The sequence below is a fragment of the Lontra canadensis genome, unplaced genomic scaffold, assembly GCF_010015895.1.
Source record: "Lontra canadensis isolate GAN:19392208 unplaced genomic scaffold, GSC_riverotter_1.0 scaffold1, whole genome shotgun sequence".
Classification (NCBI taxonomy): domain Eukaryota; kingdom Metazoa; phylum Chordata; class Mammalia; order Carnivora; family Mustelidae; genus Lontra; species Lontra canadensis.
Genome location: NW_022630995.1, coordinates 128,390,701 through 128,410,164, shown reverse-complemented (window position 1 = coordinate 128,410,164; position 19,464 = coordinate 128,390,701). Strand labels below are relative to the sequence as shown.

The following is a 19,464-nucleotide window of genomic DNA, read 5'->3' as shown; positions in this document are numbered from 1 at the left end:
ATTTACTTTTCTGTATAACTTTAGAGAACTCTAATCTATTTGTATTTAATTACCTAGGCTTTTTAGTGCTTTTGTTTCCTGTGCTCCTAGGCCTGGCATTCCTTAGACTGCTGTCTACTTCTAAACAAGATATTTTATATACCAACCATACTTATGTTCTGTATATAGTCTTATACATGATTATTATTAATTTTACTCTGTTATTTTATCACTCAATAGTCTTTCTTTTATTTTATGGAATTGTTTAGTTTTTTTTTTTTTCAATAAAGTTTCCTAATATAAACCAAACCTTATATATCTTTACATAGATAATGTCTGTTTATATTATCTGTGTATCTCTCCCTTTCTGTCATCTATCTATCCTCTATCTATAATTTATTTACCTGTGTTCATGTGTATCTGTGTACTTCACCTTTTTTTTCTATTTAGTTTTTAATTACCTTTAATATAGTATACTTTTTTTTCCTTTGTTTATTTCAAATTGTTCATTTAACAGATCTTTTTCTATGAAGAGACTGATAGAGGAAGGAAGGCCTGGTGACTGACAAGTCACAGATTAATCTCTTTGTATCATTCAACCATGATTAAAACCAGGCAGTAAGAGTGACTGTACTCTTGACTCACCTGGGTGGCTCAGTTGGTTAAGTGTATGACTCTTGATTTTGGCTCAGGTCATGTTCTCAGGGTCATAAGCTCCAGCCCTGCCTTGGGGTTTATGCTGGACATGGAACTTGATTAAGATTCTCTCCCTCCCTCTCCCACTGCCTCTCACCACCCCCTCTCTAAATCAAATCAATAAATAAAAATGAATGCACTCTAAGAGAAATTTAATGTAAAGGAAATAGAATAGAAAACCAAAGTCTGAGGCTTACCTTTCTTGAATCATAATTAAGGAACATAACATAAAGAAGCCACTATGACAGAATTTCACTAATAGGATTTAAATGATAACTAGGATAGGGAAATATTCAAGAATGAGATCAACATTTTATTCTGCAAACGTTCAGATAGTAAATATCTTAAGCTTTGCAGTCCACAGGATCTTTATCTGCCATTATAGCATGAAAATGGTCATAGACAATATTTAAGTCAATGGATTTGGCTTTGTTCCAATAAACCTTTATGTAAATTTGAATTGAATTCCATATAATTGTTACATGTCACAAAGTAGTATTCCTTTGATTTTTGTTCTGACCATTAAGAAATGCAAAAAACATTCTCAGTTTTTGGACCATATACCAGAAAAGGCAATGGTATGAATTTGGCCTGGGGCCATTGTTTGCTGATTTTTACCTTGCAAAAATGAAAGAATATTTTAGGAAGAATAAATGTCTGAATAGCCAAATTCATCAGAAACTATAAGTAACTTGAGAGCAGGCATTCTTGTATATTCATAGTTGTATTTCCAAATATAATTTTCACACTATCTTTCACATAGTAAGTACTCAATAAGTGCTTCCCAACAAGAAGTAAAGACTAATGATTGGAAATTCTGAGGCCACTGGTGATCTCTCCTGTTTTGAAAGAGAGAGGATGATGAAAGCTATTTGAAGTATGAACAATTTAGACTGAACGTTCAGGAAATGGAGGTAAATTTCTAGACAGCTTGTTTAGTGTCTGAAGAGAATTGGATGATTGGAAGGGAAAGAAAATAAATCCAAGTAATGTTTTATTATTCTTTCTTCTTAAATTGCAAGGGAATGTTGACATTGGATGTGACTACAATGACAAATTAAATACAGGACAGATCTTTTGGAAGGCAAAGGACAGTGGACAAATCTATGACTGGAGAGAAGGTTGAGAGGAGGGGATAATGATAGAAACTTACTGAGTTGGATGCAAGGAAAATGGAGGTGCTTGTGACAAATAACATTTGTCCCTGGCATGAATGACAGAATACGTGCTGAAAGAGAGACTATGAGGAAGAAGAGGACAGAGAGATAGGAATTTGGAGATTTGAGGGAAATGCATTTTTTTAAAGATTTTATTTATTTCTTTATTCAGAGGAGAGAGAGAGAGAGATTGAATGAGGAGAAGGGCAGAGGGAGAGAATCATCTCAAGCAGACTCCCCACTAAGTGTGAGTCCAACTTGGAGCTTAGTCCCACCACCTGGAGATCATGACTTGAGCTGAAACCAAGAGTTGGAGGCTCAATGGACTGAGCCACCCAAGCATCCTGGGAAATGTGTTTTTAATAGTCAGTCAATACAATAAATAAAAATGGCAAAGTCCTATAGAAGATGAATGCATACATCCACCTAACTGACCTACTTATTTTCAGCAATCAGGTATCATCAGCATTGTTTTAAATGTTAAATCCAAACTAATATCATCACTAGAAACATCTTGTTTGCCTTTAAAATTTTGGAAAGAGATAATGTATACACAGGATGTAATTAAATATGGAAATTACCTAAAGGGAGATAGATAATTTCTAACTATGAACTATAATTTTCTTTTTCTTATTGACTCTTACCCTTATTAGTTCTAATATCTTATTAATTCCTTTTACTCTAAATTGTGGTACACATTTCTATAAAAAGTGATTTAATTAAACTTCTTGATATAATTCCTCACCATTTTCCTCATCAGTATGTATTATCTCAATTTTATTTTGCATCTTTGGTTTTTTTGAGCTCATCTTTTATCTCATTAAATGCCTAATGCATGTGAAAAACATTTCTCTAAAATTCCCATCCATAGAAGTAAATATTAATCTATGTGATCTGAAAAAATAAAAGTGCCGTTGTAAAATGGAACCTAATAGACTATAATCAGAAATAATGGCATAAAGTGAAGCAAAGAAAACTCAGGATGGCTGTCAGGAAACTTTTAATGACTTTGTAAAAATGATTGTGAGGCTGATCAGGGACATCTTATGGAGACAGCATACAAATAGGAAATAATTCCCAGCAGAGCAGTTTATTTTACTGTTGAATAGTTTTGTAGCAAACAAAGGGGTGGAAATTGTTCCTGGTTCAGCAGTTGTTTCACTGACAGTTATGTGTCAGGTCACTCACACTTCCTATTATTTTGGCAGATTTTCTTGGTAGTTTTTACACAACAGCAAAGAATTTATAAACAATTTCCCTGTGTTCAGAGCCTTTCATCAACCTTAGATCCCACTTTATTTTTCCCCTACATATTCATGCCTCTGAAGTACATATTTTATATTGTGCTGGATTCTCACAAAATAGGTTCTTGTCAAAGATATTTAATATAGTTCTGAAGCAATATATTTGGTATAGAAAGTAATGTTTCAGTGAGCTGATGAGTGAAACTGTTTTGTGCATGTGCTGAGGACAGAGTTCAGGTTTGTGCGCCTGCTTGAGGGTGCCATGGACATGACTCAGGATGACCCCACTGGTAATCATTTTAAAATGATAGTGGTCCATCCCATGTAGTGGAGTTAATTTTCTACCTCCAGAACTACCAGAATCATGCTTTAGATGTTTAGTTTTTAATTTGTTTGGTTATGTTCTGGAGGCCTGGGAATAACATGTACTGTTTAAAGGAAGACACTATCATATGTTCCGGGTGTTTTAACAGTGCCTGACAACTTCTGGATTGAATCTTAAAAATCAGTGAACACTCCAGATTCTCCCTAAATCATATCTGAAATTTGGAGAACAAAAACAGCAGACATTGAGCTCTCATTTCAAAGTGCTCTGGTTTTTATATTATTTTCTAAACTTTAAGCAAAGAGAAAAACCACCTACTATGTTTGTGCTCCTTCCAAAGGTGTTATTATGGTATGTCCATTTTAATTACTATATGTCAAATGTGATTTGCTGTCAGTATTATCTTTAAAAGAAATGCTTAGTTGTGTTGATAATGTAAGCTTTGTTAATTGTAGTTCGTGATTATTAAATACAAATGGTGAATGGAATCTCTGCTGAAAAGAAATGTTTTTATTTGAATTAGAGAAGGAGAGTGTTCTAATTTAACAGTTACTAACTGGAGTATACAAATCAATAAATTCAATATTAGTAATCAGTGATCATACCTAAATCATAAGACAAATGAAACACTAGAATCATTACACACATATTTTATGTATAGATCAACAAATCTTTCTTCTTAGTGGTTTTCTAACTATAGGTAAATTGAGAAAATTACAAAACAAAAAGATGAGTGAATAAAAGAAAAACCTGAAAGAAAAATAATGGCCTAAATGACGTTTCTTCCATTTGTGATGTGTCTACCAGCACAGATCACTGGGCCTATACATCCCTTCAACATTCACTTATTAACAAAATTCAGGATAGGAGCGAATAGAAGTTTTTATGTGTGTGTGTGTGTGTTTTATTTTTGTTTTTGTCTCATTTATGGCAGTCTGGAACAAACAATATAATATTCAACCAGAAAACAGTTATGGGTGAAGGAGTACAATAATAATCTGCTTGGACATATTAAAAGATTTTGTAAAATTTGACCTTGATAAAAATTGAAAAATAAAATAAGCCTTCTGAATAACTACCTTTTTATAATTTTTTGAAGCTTCTGATTCTCCACAAATTAGAAAACTTTCAATCACTTCTGGTAGATTTGGTAGCTTTTGAAAAGATCAGGGACAGGGTATGGGGGCAGCCACTGATGTGATAACCTCTAAATATACTCCAGTGTGACATTTAATGTCTGGTAAAGAAGCTTGAGACTGGAGGATTTGAGAGAAAACTTTGAATTTATTATCTATTTCTGAAGTTACTGAGTTATGAACAAGAGAGTAACACATGAAGAGGCTATATCCTATTAGAAATAAGTAATTAAGAGCCTGATGAAATTTATATCAAAGGGTTATTTTCATTGATTTACATTTAAGGGGATTGTTTAACTTAGTACACACACTATCTCTCTGTGTATATATATATATGTTTAATTTTGATGCTGAAAGTAATAAAGCATCAAACATTAATTTTGCTTCTTATATGCCATATCCATCTTAATTTAAAATATTCACTTTTTCCCCTGTTTTCTAAATTATAGGATGAAGTCTGTCCCAAAGCTGAAGATGATGAAGTTCAGAGGTGTGTGTGGGCCTCAGCTGTTAATGTCAAAGACAAGTTCATTTATGTTGCACAGCCAACTCTGGACAGAGTCCTCATTGTTGATGTGCAGTCCCAAAAAGTTGTTCAGGTATGAACGATCCCTGCTTTTGAAGGTGATTTTTAAAAAATAATTTATTTTTTTGCAATTCTTTACCAGGTAACTTGTACATTGTCACCTGATTGTCATTGATAACTTGTTTTATTACTTGGATAACTGGATAATGTATGCATTTTCTGCAAACTTTCCTCTTAGTCTGTTGCTTGAGTTTAATGAATTAAAAAATAATTTTTCTTATTTTCAAAAATCAGATTCCATAAACACATCATAATATTAACATGATCAGTTCCACAAAAATCATCCTCAGATTTATTTATTCTGTTTAGAGCCAGGAGAGTTCCAGTCAGACTCTAATTAAGGTATTCCTAGTTACCATTCCAGAGACAGTATTATTTCTTCCTTACTTGATTCTTAACAAAAGCTAAGTTAATAGTAGACTGTTAGATAATAATAATTTAGTAGGTTTTACTATAGTAGTAAAACAAGGAATATGTATATAGGTCAATGACAGAGAAAAAAAAATCCAAGTAAACATTGTCATGGTCATGGTTATAAAAAAAAATTCTGGTTTGAGTCCCCAAATGTTTCATTCTCAGTTCTTTCCAAAGTTGTTTAACTTGGGCAGTCTATTTGTACTCCATTGCACAACAGCCAGGGATGGTATGGGATTTGCTTCTAGGTGGCCTGGCTACAGTAACTGGGCCCTTGACTCTTATTATAATCTCTTGCTTCTCAGATCAGAGGAAACAAACTTAAAACAGCTTTATTAGATATGCATAATCCACTAAATGGGATTAATAATTGTAAATATATCATAAAGTTGTATTTAGAATTAACTTAATGCATATAAAACATTTATAGCAGATCTTGGCATATAGAAGTGATTTACATCTACTTACTATCAAAGTTTCTGAGAGACACTAGAAGCTAACCATTCCTTATATTTACCAAGATCTTTTTTGCATCCATATTGGTTTGAAATCTTGAATATTGAAGTAACTCCTCTAATGATTTCTGACTAGAACTACAAAAAGTGGCAATAAGTTCAAAGTTAGGGCTTTTCATTCTAAGAGTCCTTCACAGCTTCACATGATATCATCCAATCATCCATCTATCTACCCATCCACTCTTTGTATACTTATTAATTGCCTACTATGGATATGTTTGGTATGGCAAATAAAAGAGTGAAAAGCGTTTCTACTGAAAAACTCTGTTATCATCTGTTTTACAAATTTACAGTGGATATTTAGTCTAATGGTTAAATTTCTAAGAGAGTGACTGGTATAATCATGAGGAAAAGGATCAGTAACTGTTCTACTAGAAAATTTCTCTAAGGCCTCTAGGGTTGCATGGTTCACATATATATCCAGTCTGATGGTTTAGTATCCACCTTGAGAATATATATTTTTCTGTATTTCACCTCTTATGTGTGAGACTTCTGGATTTTGACCAAGTTAATTTGATCTTGATTTCAGCTATAACATAGGCGATCAAATTATAGGCATTCAGTTTAGGATGATTTAGACTCTATAGCCAGCAGGTTAAAATTAAAAGTATGTTTCAGAAATAATCAAATTGGTCTTTAAATTTTGTTTTCAAACTAGAAATCTATGCTAATTATGTATTACCTACTAGATACTCAAAAGCGAGAAAAACTAACATCATTTATCTTCATATCATTTCCATCTTCAGACAACAGTATAAAATTTAAAATTAATTTAAAAATTAAAATTAATAGAAAATATTGATAATGAAATGTAAAAGTCACATAAATTATATTATTTTTCAAAGTGCCTCTAATTGCTATGAAATACCAGGAGAATGTAAAAGATAATATATAATGCTAAAATATTTTTAAAAATCATGTTTATGATATAATCATTATGGAGTATTTTTAGACAAAAATCTAACATTTACTTTTTTATAGGCTAGAAAATTGGGCCTTAGTCCAAATGAGTTCTTCTTATGATTTTATTATTAAAATAATAAAGATGTTTTATTACTCCTTCTAGTCCTTAACTACTAATAGATAATCATTATGTATATTTATGCCACCATAAATAAACATTGACTGATTTTGAATAGTACGTCAGTGGAAATATATAGCATTTACTATTTGTATCTGGCTACTTTGCTCTACATTATAATCATAAGATCATTTTGTTTAAATGTAGGTGTAGTGTTATTCTTTCTTTGCTGGAGAGAAATCAATTACAGTTAATTATTTGTTGATTCTCATTTGAAAATTCACCTAAATTTATTTAAGACCATAAAATCAATACTCATGGGGCTTTTGTGGTCATGCAAGGACATGAACAGAATGATTAAAAATTTGTCACCCAACATACATGTTTCTAGCTAAAGTTGAATAAGAAGAGACTCCATTCTTGTGTCAGTTTTTATACTGTAAACAAGTGTCCTTTTCATGGTCTTTTTAGTACTATGTGTTTTGCATTTTTGTGCTTTTATTGGCAACTCTGTTGCTTAAAATCACTCCTAAGCACAGTGTTGAAATGCCTGTGCAAGAAGGCTGTGATGTACGTAATGGTAAGTTTCATTCAGCCATGAGTCCTAGTGTTATTTGGCTACAAGTTCAATGTTAATCAATGAACAATATATATTAAATAAAGTGTCTTTGCACAGAAACACATATGAAACAAAGTTATCTATTGATCAGTTGATGAAAATTTTGAGACCAGAGGCTTAAAGGAACCTAAGTATGTATTTCCCCTAAGAGCAATGGGCCAGTATTCAGAAACTCAGTGTTAGCGGTTACTTTATAGAAACAGCTACTACTGATAAATAATGGTCTATAAATGAAGTTGCAAGAAATAGTAATGAAAGTTACTTCATACCGATTCTCTGACACAATGTTAAGCTAATTACTAATAGCACCCATATAAATGCAAAATATTAATATCAATATCAAGTAATATTGATAATCATGATTAAATATGTTGAATCCAGATAAGGCTGTGTGTTTAGGGAATTTTGCTCCTTAATTAAAAAAAAAGTAATAGATTAATTTAACCAGATAATTTTAGAACTTAGCTGAAGAAAAGGAGAATAATCTGAATGCCAGAAGGAAAGTATAAGGATATGTATATAGAAACACAAAGGAATTAATGTATAAAGGTAAAAATTAAGTTATTGAAAAAAACTAATCAAAAGGAAGCTGGCAATTTTTTGCAAAAAATAAGGACAAAAGTCATGATTAACACTATTAGAATTGAGTAAAAGTATATAACCACATTCTTAGCAGAGAGTAAAAGAAACTAAGAAAGTATTAAGGTAAAAAATTATGGTATTGAATTTTAAAAGCAAAATGGGAAAGAACAAATTAAAGGGAAAAGATGTTAATATCATGTAACCAAAAGAGGAATAAAAAAGCAATCTTGATTTGAGAGTTCTAAAATAAAACAACAAAAAAAATATTCTGCCCCAGATGCGTTTAGAGGTGAAAGCTGACGTGGTACTGATTTCCTGCTTTACTCACTCTACCTGCTCTGGCTAGAGCCTCTGTATATTCTCAGATTTTCTATTACCAAAGACAAATCTAAAGCTTCTCTCCATGCATCTTGCCCCACACCACCATTTATCAACCTATTGCCTCACTTCCTATGGCCTCCTTCTATTTGGAGAACAGTGGGAACCAAGAATAACATACTAGATTTATTCCTATTGTCGGAAAAATATGAGAACTTAAACCATGGCACAAAAAGGCAGAGTGTCATGGGGTTACTTGCACAGCTCTGGGGAGATGTGTGATGGAGTTGAATATTACCCTTCTGTCAATAAAAAGAAAAGGTTTTGAATCATAAGGGGTACTGAATACCTTACTGGAAAAAAGGGAAGTGAAAGTGCAGCTGCAGTGATTTGGGACATTCTGCAACAATCTGTTCTGTAGAAATGCAGAGATCACCATTGTTTATAAAATGAAAATTTCCATACTGGGTAGAATCTGTTTCCTGTTCTTACTGCTAGGAATACTAGTTCTCGAAATCTATTACTGACTGTAAATATCAACCTAAAATTTTAAATCTATACCACAAAAGATTGTCTTTTTAAAAAACTAAAATTTTCTAGGCTTTAACTTGTCTAAGTTTTCACATTCAAAGCCATGTATAATTTCAGTCTTTGAGCTCTTTAGATAATGAATTCCATGTGTCTACTTACCTGCTGGGTGAAAGAACACTGCCTCATATTTGTCTTAACATAACTTAGAATCTGTGAATTTTAGTCCTCAAAAGTACATGCTTGAAGGTGAATTATAAATATCCTAGTGGTTCTATTTTCATACTTGAAAATACCTCATTTCTTAGAATTATAAATTCCCTCAAGGTTTTCCCAATTTAAAACAGCATTATAGATTTTGCAGATTTAGATATTGTACCCTCTGTTTTATAAATTAACAATCCAAGAAGTTCAAGTTTTAAAACTATTTAAAGAAAGAACATTTCTAGCTACTTAAAAGACTATACTGAAACAACTGAAACAACAACAACCTTGTGATTTAAAGCTGTACTTATTGGGGTGCCTGGGTGGTTCAGTGGGTTAAGCCTCTGCCTTCTGCTCAGGTCATGGTCTCAGGGTCCTGCCATTGAGCCCTGTATGGAGCCCCATATCGGGTCTCTGCTCAACAGGGAGGGAGCCTGCCTCCCCCTCTCTCTCTGCCTGCCTCTCTGCCTACTTTTGATCTCTCTCTCTGTCAAATAAATAAATAAAATCTTTTTAAAAATGAATACAGCTATATTTATCTGCAAGGACAGAGCACACTCAAAGTCAACTGCCAAGTACAAAGTTAATTTTGTAAAAAGTTAAACATTCTTTCTCAACTTGACCACTTTTCTCAACTGAGGCTAGGTTTAAGTCAATCTTTTTGGCATCCAAGTGAAGTTATACTTCCTGATTGTGTGCTGTAGGCATTTATTTCTTTCTTTCAAACCTGAGTGTATTATACAGAAACAGCTAAGAATATTAACTATAACAGAAATTTAGTTAACCTTCTCCCAAACATGATAGAAAATGCCATGGAATTTTCTCTGGTGTAGATACAGAAAAGGAACAACGAAGTCCAAAATCAATCTTGAAGAAAAAAAAAAGAAAAGCGACAAAAAAGAACACTACTATTATCTAACTTTGATCTTTCAAGCTTTATTTTTCAATCTAGTTAAAGTAGATCCCTAGTGTTTTATACTGACCTTATCTAAGAAATCATATTTCTTACTACTACTTTTTCATGCAAATACATGCAAAACAATACATGCAAAAGACTGTGTGGATTGGCAGTAAATGTGCATTTAAGGTTAAAAATTTAAAGATTTGGAACAGCTTTGTTACATTTTATTATTAAAATGACAAATATTTTCTTGACAACATGATATTTTAGAAAATTCATGATAAAATATTACCATTAGACTATATTTGTTTTCAGTGGATACGATACCATTTTTATATTTTTATCTGAAGCTTAAAATATAAAAGGTCACAGTGTTTTAATGGAATCGGTAAGGTTGCTATTGCTTTAGCCATCAAATGTGTATTGCCTTTCTTACTGTGGAATTTTTGTCAGAGTGGCAGGCAGGTGATATTTGGCTGTATTAAAGACTGACTGGTAAACAACTGACCTCATTTTGTCTTCTGTGGAGTAAAATCAGGTTCTGCTTGAATGCCAAAGTGGCTTGTGACACCTCGGGAGTATTCTTAAGTGTCACAAGCAGTCTCCTCTAGCCATTAGCACATTATCTTGAGAATCGACATCATTAGTTTAAATTAGGTTCACTTAATTAGCCAGCTGGTACTCTCCTTGTCAGGCTGATAAACAAGCTGTGCTTCACTGTTCCTTCTTGTTAAGACCAAACCCCAAGTTTTGTTTATCTTTGTTGCTATTATCAGTATAGATGTTCATAGATTATCAGTACCAGATGCAACTAGTCCATGATCATTATAGTGTATACTTTAAATTTTTCTATTTGTCTCATCTTCTCAAGAAACACTAATAAATTTGTGTAATACTAGGTAGTTGGGGATTATAAAGGAGTTAAGATTTGTGGATTGACAAAAAGGAAAAAAAAAAACCCTTATGACAGATGTAAATTATATGCTCAAGCAATGTTTTAAAATATTAAATAAAAACATTTTATTGATATCTTTATAAAGCTACAAATAAGACCTTTTTTATTATTACATTATATAGTGTATTTTAAACACTTTAAGGAAGGAATAGAAGAAGTTAATTCAACGTGACAATATAACACTCCAAAAATGGTTCTTATATAGAAAGTTAAGAAATGGATTTTCAGACCTGAATATGTAGATCACTACTATTTATTAATTATAATAACAACACATTGTAATTTGAAATATATTTCTTAAAGTGTTTAAAATATCAGTTCATTTTTGAAAGTAAGAATGTGGCTTAATTATCCGAATACCACAAGGCCAAGCAAATACCACTGTGTACAGAAAACCATAGTGTTTATGATACTGGAGAGAAATTTCCAACCTATAGTATCAGAATCTTTAATTTAAACAAATCTTATGGAGTCATTCGGTAGATCCAAACTGATTCTGTTTGTTCTATTACGGCCGGAAGTTGAATCACCTGCTACAAATAAATCTCATTTCCATAGGCTTCTCAAGGCAAAGTCTGAAAACAAGCTTCCTAGCAAAGTAATATCAGTAGTTAAATACAAATCTATGCAAAGTATTAGATGAGCAATCTATGTAGGTTAATTCTGAGGGGGAAGATGAATATATATGGAATATTTTCTTATAATCCCATATTCTTGAATGTTGTTATTCAACTTATATCATTTCTTCTTGATAAATGGTTGGTGGCTGTAGGAAAAAACAGAACAAAACAAAACAAAACAAAAAACTATATACACTAGTGGTCTCCAAAATGGAATGAAAGATGCTGACTTGTGAGAAAGAAATACTAGGATGTCATTAATATGTGTTTTTATCTTAAAAAAAATCATATTACATTTTATAATTTCTTAATATATGGACCAACATGGGAATCCTACACCATTTGTATGTTGAATACTGATGTAGTGCTCAGTGGACAGGAGGGCACCTGAAGACGAAAGTAGGAGTTTTGCAATAAGAGGGGATCAATATTGGTACTTTACTTCACTTTTATCTTTACAAAGGAGATAACAGTACTGCATACCTCAACACAAAAATTGTTATGAAGATTAAATTAAAATAATTTTTATTTGTAAAATATTAAAAAACTTCTCTGTTCATAATAAGCATGGTACAGAGTGTAATTGTCTTTCTTAAATAAAATAATAATGATGTTCTTAATAGTAATAAGTTTTGGAACACTGTTTAATTTTGCAATTTGCTTTTCCCAGTCATGTAGATTTAAAGTCCCATTAGTTGTATGTTGAATACTGCTATTTAAAAGTATTGTTCTAAGTGCGTACGTTGTATTATTGACTTAAACAAACAGGAAAAAAAAAGCTGCTTTCTTGGAACCTAGAATCCATTAGATGAAGATAGACAATGAAAAATAGGAATACTAAACATGCAAATTATAATATGTGGTCAGGTGGTAAGTGCTTTAGAAAAGGTAAAACAGTGGTGTAAGACCAGGTGGAATTAGGAAAACTAAGAATGAGAAGATGTGTACCAAGCGAAGGCTGGTTACAGCATTAAGCAGGATGATCAGACTGGCTTCACTGGGAGCAGGAGTTCTGAGCAGTGAACATGTTGAGGAAGCAGACACTGGGCTGTCTAGGGGAAGACCGTTCAGGTGAAAACCACTCTGAAAAGCAGAAGTGTGGCCGGCATGCTGGATGAGCAGCAGGGGGCCCAGAGCACCTCCCCTGGAGTAGCAGGTGAAGGAATCAGAGAAAGAAGACAGAAGGGGCAGGTCAGCCAGGGCATGGTAGTCATTCGAAGGACTTCTGTCTTTACTCTGAGGGAAATGAGAAAACGCTGTAGTGCTTTGAGAAGATTAGTATTATGATCTGTCTAATGCTTACCAGAAAATAAAAATCATTTTAACAAATCTGTTGAGAAAGGTGGTGAGTATATATAAAGTTGAAAGTTAGAAACCATGTGTTGAGAGTTGAGAGGATAGAGGCTCTGTTCTTGATGGTATCAGGTAAGGTACTGCCGAGGTCAGTATTTAAAGGGCAGATGGAATTCGGTTTCCTGAGAATGTGAGGCATGGGAGAGAGAGGGCAGTCAAGGATAAGAGAATCTTTACAATGCCTTGCATAAAATGTGGAGAAATACTTAAACTACTTATAACACAGAGACAGGATTGTGGCAAGAAAAATAATATTTTAAGTATTAAATATAGTGTCTTTCTCTTTTACAAAAGCTAATGGTCTAAACTTACTCATCATTTAAAGTAATTTCCAGAGTGTACTAGCAGGTATTTTGTGAAATCCAATACATGCAATTTATTCCTTTCAAAAGTTGACAATATAAGTAGGAAAATATCTGTTTTTTGGCTGAAGATTGGGTATGGCAAGATTATCCTGAAGATGGTTGTTTGGAAATATTTATGTCTTTGTTACATGATCTTGTTGCTGAAAACTTTGTAAATGTTCCCTCAGTAAAATGTGTTATATCTGCACACTTGAAAAGTTGTAAACAGATTTTTTTTCCCCTAAGAGTTAAACCTTTTCCAAATAAAGTATGTCAGATGTATTTTTCTTCATTTTTGATCTGCATATCTTTTTCAGTTCTGGTGAACTATTATAACCAAAAATCAAAATGTATTGAATTTAATACCAAACCTCTGAAATGCTGAGAGACAAAAATGTTCAAACTTTTCGGAGACCACTGAGCAGATATTTTTCAAAATCGAACACTGTTTTGAAAATTGATGTTTTTCTCTTTCAAATACGTATATCTTAATTATTTGAAGGCAGTTATTCATGGACTGCTTTTTGACATCTCCTGAAACATTCTCATCAGTGAACTTTAAAAAATAGTCTCTGTCTTCCCATTTATAAAAATATTCATACTTAGAAGCTCGGTCAAAGCATCACCTCCTCCCCTTATCCTTCATCCAGCTTTGTACTTTTTCCTCTGCACTTTCCCTGGCATTTGGTCCTTATTTTTATTTTGTGACTGGGCATCTAGCTATTTTAATTTCTTCCACCCTCTCGCCTCTATTTCTTTAAGGACAGAGACTGTGTTTATTTACTTTCTAAATCTCAGATTCTTCATTTGCTAAATAAAGGTACTGAATCTCCAAACTTTAAAACACTATGAGGGAAAAAACAAAACAAAACAAAACAAAACAAACAAACAAAAAAACACTATGAGGCTATCGTCATGAAAATACCTCTAGTTCAATTAGCTTTTCTGAGAGTAATAGTAGTATTTCCATGGTGCACCACAGAAAAGCTTAGTAACTTCCTGAGGTACTGTTATTTTACTTTTTTTTTTTTTCCACTTAAGTGAGGACCCTAAAATTCACAGTTGGCTTCAGAATGCATACTCGTAAGCATGGTGTATTCTTTGGGGTGCCTGGGTGGCTCAGTGGGTTAAAGCCCCTGCCTTCGGCTCAGGTCATGATTCCCAGGGTTCTGGGATCGAGGCTCACATCGGGCTCTCTGCTCCGCAGGGAGCCTGCTTCCTCCTCTCTCTCTCTCATTCTCCTCCCCCTCTCTCTCTCTCTCTCTCTCTGCCTGCCTTTCTGCCTACTTGTGATCTCTGTCTGTCAAATAAATAAATAAAATCTTTAAAAAAATTAAAAAAAAAAAAAGCATGGTGTATTCTGCCGTTCGTTGGTTCTCGGCTGGGTCTATACTGCTTATACAGATGATACTGCATATATTTGGGCCCTTGAATTCCTTCCACCTTCCAAAAGAGAAAAAGTCCAAAGAATGTTTCTTATACATGAGGGAACAATAGGAGGGCAAGTATGCACGCAGTGTTGGGAATTAAACTAACAACTAGGAAGGATGGCGGCTCATATTCAGAGAGGTTGCACATTGGGGATAAATAGATCATCCAATCCCAGCTCTGCTGATCACCTGCTGGGTGACTCCTGGTAAGGCTGTTTCCATTTCTTGCCCTGTTTTATGTGGATATTAACTTAACCATGGACTGTGGCATGCCCTAGAAGTTAATACTTAGGAGAGAAACCAGGGAAAGAAAAGAACCTTATGAGAGCTGGCAAGCTGGAAATTTTCATTTAATATTTAAAGTTATCTAAAGCTCTTTGCTCTTCCTGTAACTGACTCTTAACAATTGAGTAACAGTGAGGTCTTTGTTACTATTGCTTTTGTTGTTGAATTATTTTATCGTTAACATTGTAAAGACCTAGAGATTATTTCTTTTTAAGCTGTATGCAAAATAGGGTAACTGTTATAATCACATACAGATCAAGTTTTACATATCAAAGGGAAAATATGAAAAATCAAAGGAATCTTACTGCTTTGTTATTAATGTAATGATTAATGATGGCACTTTTGCTATATACACATTGAAATTATCGATGAGTACATGAAGAATTTAAATGAAACATCTGGTATTCACTGGATTACAATTAACAAAACACCAGACTATTTCTTAAGCAATAAAGCTATTTAATTATCCCAAATAACCTCATCTAGAGACAGTTACTCTGGGTTTGTGCAGCAACTCAAGGCTGTTATGGAGAATTCATTCTCCTTTCATTTTTCTTCTGCCAAATCCTCAAAGCGTTGTGTGGCTTTTCCTTCTTAAGCTTATTGTTTCAGGCCTCAAAATGACTTTGGAAATGAAGGCTTAATCTTGTTATATGATAGCATTCAAAGCAGGAAAAAAGAGAAACTGTGGCGTAGTATCATTGTCAAACATGATATCATTCATCATGTTAATCCTTATCATGTATAAATGAGACTAGGTCATGTGACCACGGGAGCCACTAGAGAGGCTGGGAAACTTGGCATTTGTGAAAGGGGAATAGGCTTAAATCTCTGGTACTCACCAAGTGAGCTGCCTTCCCTGAGAAAGTTGTTGGCCACAAGATCCCAAAACAACATAATGGCTATATTGGCCAGGAAGAAAGTCAGGAAGACATTAATACAGAAATGTTTAAGTAGGCATTTTCAAGAAATTAAATAATTAATTCAGTAATCCAAGAGTATTGCAAATTTTAAATAGGTAAAATCCAGGGCAAGGCTTTTGAAAATAAATACTTTAGTAAGACTAAGTTGCCAACATTTAGCTAAAATATGAACCTTCACATGTTCAACCACAACTGTACTTTACCTTTAACCCACTGAGAAGAGGATTGCATTATGAACTAGGACTTGGGAAATTCTCCAAGGATATTCACCAGAGCTTCAGAAAGAAATGCTTTCAATATTGAATAAAGGTAGTGTTATTGAATACAATTTGTTTCATGTTATAAAATTAGAAAAATATACATAAAGAACTACTACAGGAAATGACTTAAAAAAGGTATTAGCTTGAAATATAAATAGCTTGAAATGAAGGTAAGCGAAATAACTTCCTGGCAGCAATCTGTTTTCTGGAAGTTTTGTTTTAAGTAAATGCTAAAAATTATAAACAGTAGCAGAAAAACACATTTACCATATCAAGGATGGTTAAAAAATGCATTTATTTCTTTCCGTGATTTTAGATTTCTTGTTAAGGAAATTAAATTAAGTAATCTGTCATTAGGGTTATCACTGTATGTCAGACTTCGGCATTTTAGCACTATAGATGGCCAAATCCCATGCCCAGCATTAGAATGAAAAAACAAAAACAAAAACAAACAAAAAAAAAAACAACCTAATAGTATAAATGTAGTTCTTACCTATGTTCAACAATTGAATATAATATATATATTAATCATTTATATATCTTAAGTTCCTAAATAGCTTCTCCACGGACACCCAATTTGCATAGGTAATAAATGAACATAACACTATATAAAATTGTGCACAAATATGCTGGGTAAGGTATCATATTCCCAAATTATAAAAATCAAGGTTTAGAAAAATCAGAAAATTGGCAACATAAATTTTTAATTTGGTATCTAAACGCTTGTGTTCTTTCATAATGTCTGGCATAGTTTTAAACTAATATTTCAGTCTGAAAACATTTTTTTTTTTCAACTCCCATTTATTACAGGCAGTAAGCACAGACCCTGTACCAGTTAAATTACACTATGACAAATCACATGATCAGGTCTGGGTGCTGAGCTGGGGTACCATGGAAAAGACTTCTCCAACACTGCAGGTAAGCACATTTCAGTATATTTGAGAAAACCGTGATATTTAAACCTTTAGCTATCTCATTGGATATTTATAACTATTTGAGAGTGATCTTCATCCGAGGACTGTACTTTAATCACTTCTAGATCTGCACAGAAAAGGGTGAAGAAGTTAATACACAAGTACTTGTTTGAATGGAAAATATTGCATGCCATTTTTTTTTAAGATTTTATTCATTTATTTGGCAGACAGAGATCACACTTGATCTTAGCCAAAAGGCCGAGAAGCGATGGCAGACAGAGATCACAAGTAGGCTGAGAGACAGGCAGAGAGAGAGAGGAAGAAGCAGGCTCCCCGCTGAGCAGAGAACACGACACGGGGCTCCACCCCAGGAGCCTGGGATCATGACCTGAGCTGAAGGCAGAGGCTTTAACTCACTGAGCCACCCAGGTGCCCCTTGCATGTCATTCTTATCAAAGTTTAGACTATATGCAAACAGAAAAACCAATGACAGGAAAACCGATGCCATTAGTGAAAAATAGTCATAATTTGTCTTTCAACAATTACTTGCCTCCCTCCAGTTTTCATGAGAATTTTCTTGTTTCCATCTCTTTTTTCAAAATGGGGCATGTGAGCTAGAGACCAAGAGAGTTAGATAGTCTCAAGGCAGATCTCTATTTTTCTCCAGACAGGTAGTATGATCTTATCTGAGAACAGACTCATTTCTAATTGGGGAATAAGTGGTATAATCTTTGTAGAATTTGCTTATGTTTTAAAGTTGTTTATATAGAACTTGACAGAGGAAAAATTATATATTTTGACAATGTCTCTTTGGCATAGTTTCAATTGTTGGAGTTAAAAGTTTAATAGAAAACTGAGAGGGAATGAGAAGGAACATTCATCCCTGAAAATGTTTTATCTATATCTCAGACTACCTTGTGATTATAGCATGGCTGTGAACATTCCTCTTATTACAAATCATTAAACTTTGGCTGGTTTTCAGTAAGTCAATTGAGTGCCATGTTTTTTATTTTAATCCATTGTCACTACCAATACCTTAAATGTTTTTGAAAGATTTTTAGTTTTGCAATATTTAACTTACAAAAGACAGTACTATGGAAATCTTTTAAGAGGACTATCAGAATGAAGATTCCTATTATATTTCATTAGAAATATGTGTCATTTGAAACATCTAACATATAATAGTATTCCAGTTATCTATTGTGGCAAATCAAATCACCCTAAAATTTGATGTGTTAAATAGAATTAAAGAATGACTTACTACCCATAGTTTTGTGGTTCAGCAATCTGGGCAGTTTGTGGGCATAATTGGGAAACACTCAGATGGCCACACTCATCTTATTATAGTAGCTGTGTAGTTCAAAATAGCCTCACCTCCACGTCCGTTATGTATTAGTGGTGAATAGCTGGGTGGCTTAGGTCTACTGCATGTGCCTGGTCATACTTTAGACTGGCATGTCAGCATGGTAGTTCCAGGGTATAAAAGAGTGGAAGTTGTGAGGCTAATTAAGATGTAGGCATTAGAATTCTCATTAAGTCACTTCCACCACAACTTCTTTTTGTTGTTGTTGTTGTTTGTTTTGTTTTTTAACTTTTTTTTTATGTTCAGTTAGCCATTGTATAGTACATCATTAGTTTTTGATGTAGTGTTCCATGATTTATTAGTTACATATAACACCCAGTGCTCATCATAGCACGTCCCCTCCTTAATACCCATCACACTGTTACCCCTTCCCCCTACCCTTCTTCTCTCTGAAACCCTCAGATTGTTTCCTGGGGTCCATAGTCCCTCATGGTTCTTTTCCCTCTCTGATTTCTCCCCCTTCAGATTTCCCTCCCTTTCCCTATGGTTCTCTGTGCTACTGGTTATGTTCCACATATGAGTGAGACCATATGATAATTATCTTTCTCTGCTTTACTTAACTTCACTTTAAAAATTCCCCTCCAGTTCCATTCATCTTGACATAAATAGTGGGTATTCATCTTTTCTGGTGATTGAGTAATATTCCAGTGCATATATGTACCACATCTTCTTTATCCATTCATCTGCTGAAGGGCATCTCGGTTCCTTCCACAGGTTGGCTCTTATAGACAGGGCTGCTATGAACATTGGGGTGCATGTGCCCCTTCTTATCACTTCGTCTGTATCATTGGG

General features: G+C 33.6%; 1 protein-coding gene across 2 annotated transcripts in view; it reads left to right on the top strand.

Annotated features, from left to right (window-relative positions):
• FSTL5 (follistatin like 5) overlaps nt 1–19,464 on the top strand; it is a 723,315-nt gene that overhangs the window by 644,429 nt on the left and 59,422 nt on the right. For both annotated transcript variants that reach the window (XM_032863481.1, XM_032863472.1), the window contains exons 13-14: nt 4,987–5,136; nt 17,206–17,313. In XM_032863481.1, coding sequence (XP_032719372.1) covers nt 4,987–5,136; nt 17,206–17,313 — 258 coding nt within the window. The remainder of the gene's footprint in view (nt 1–4,986; nt 5,137–17,205; nt 17,314–19,464) is intronic.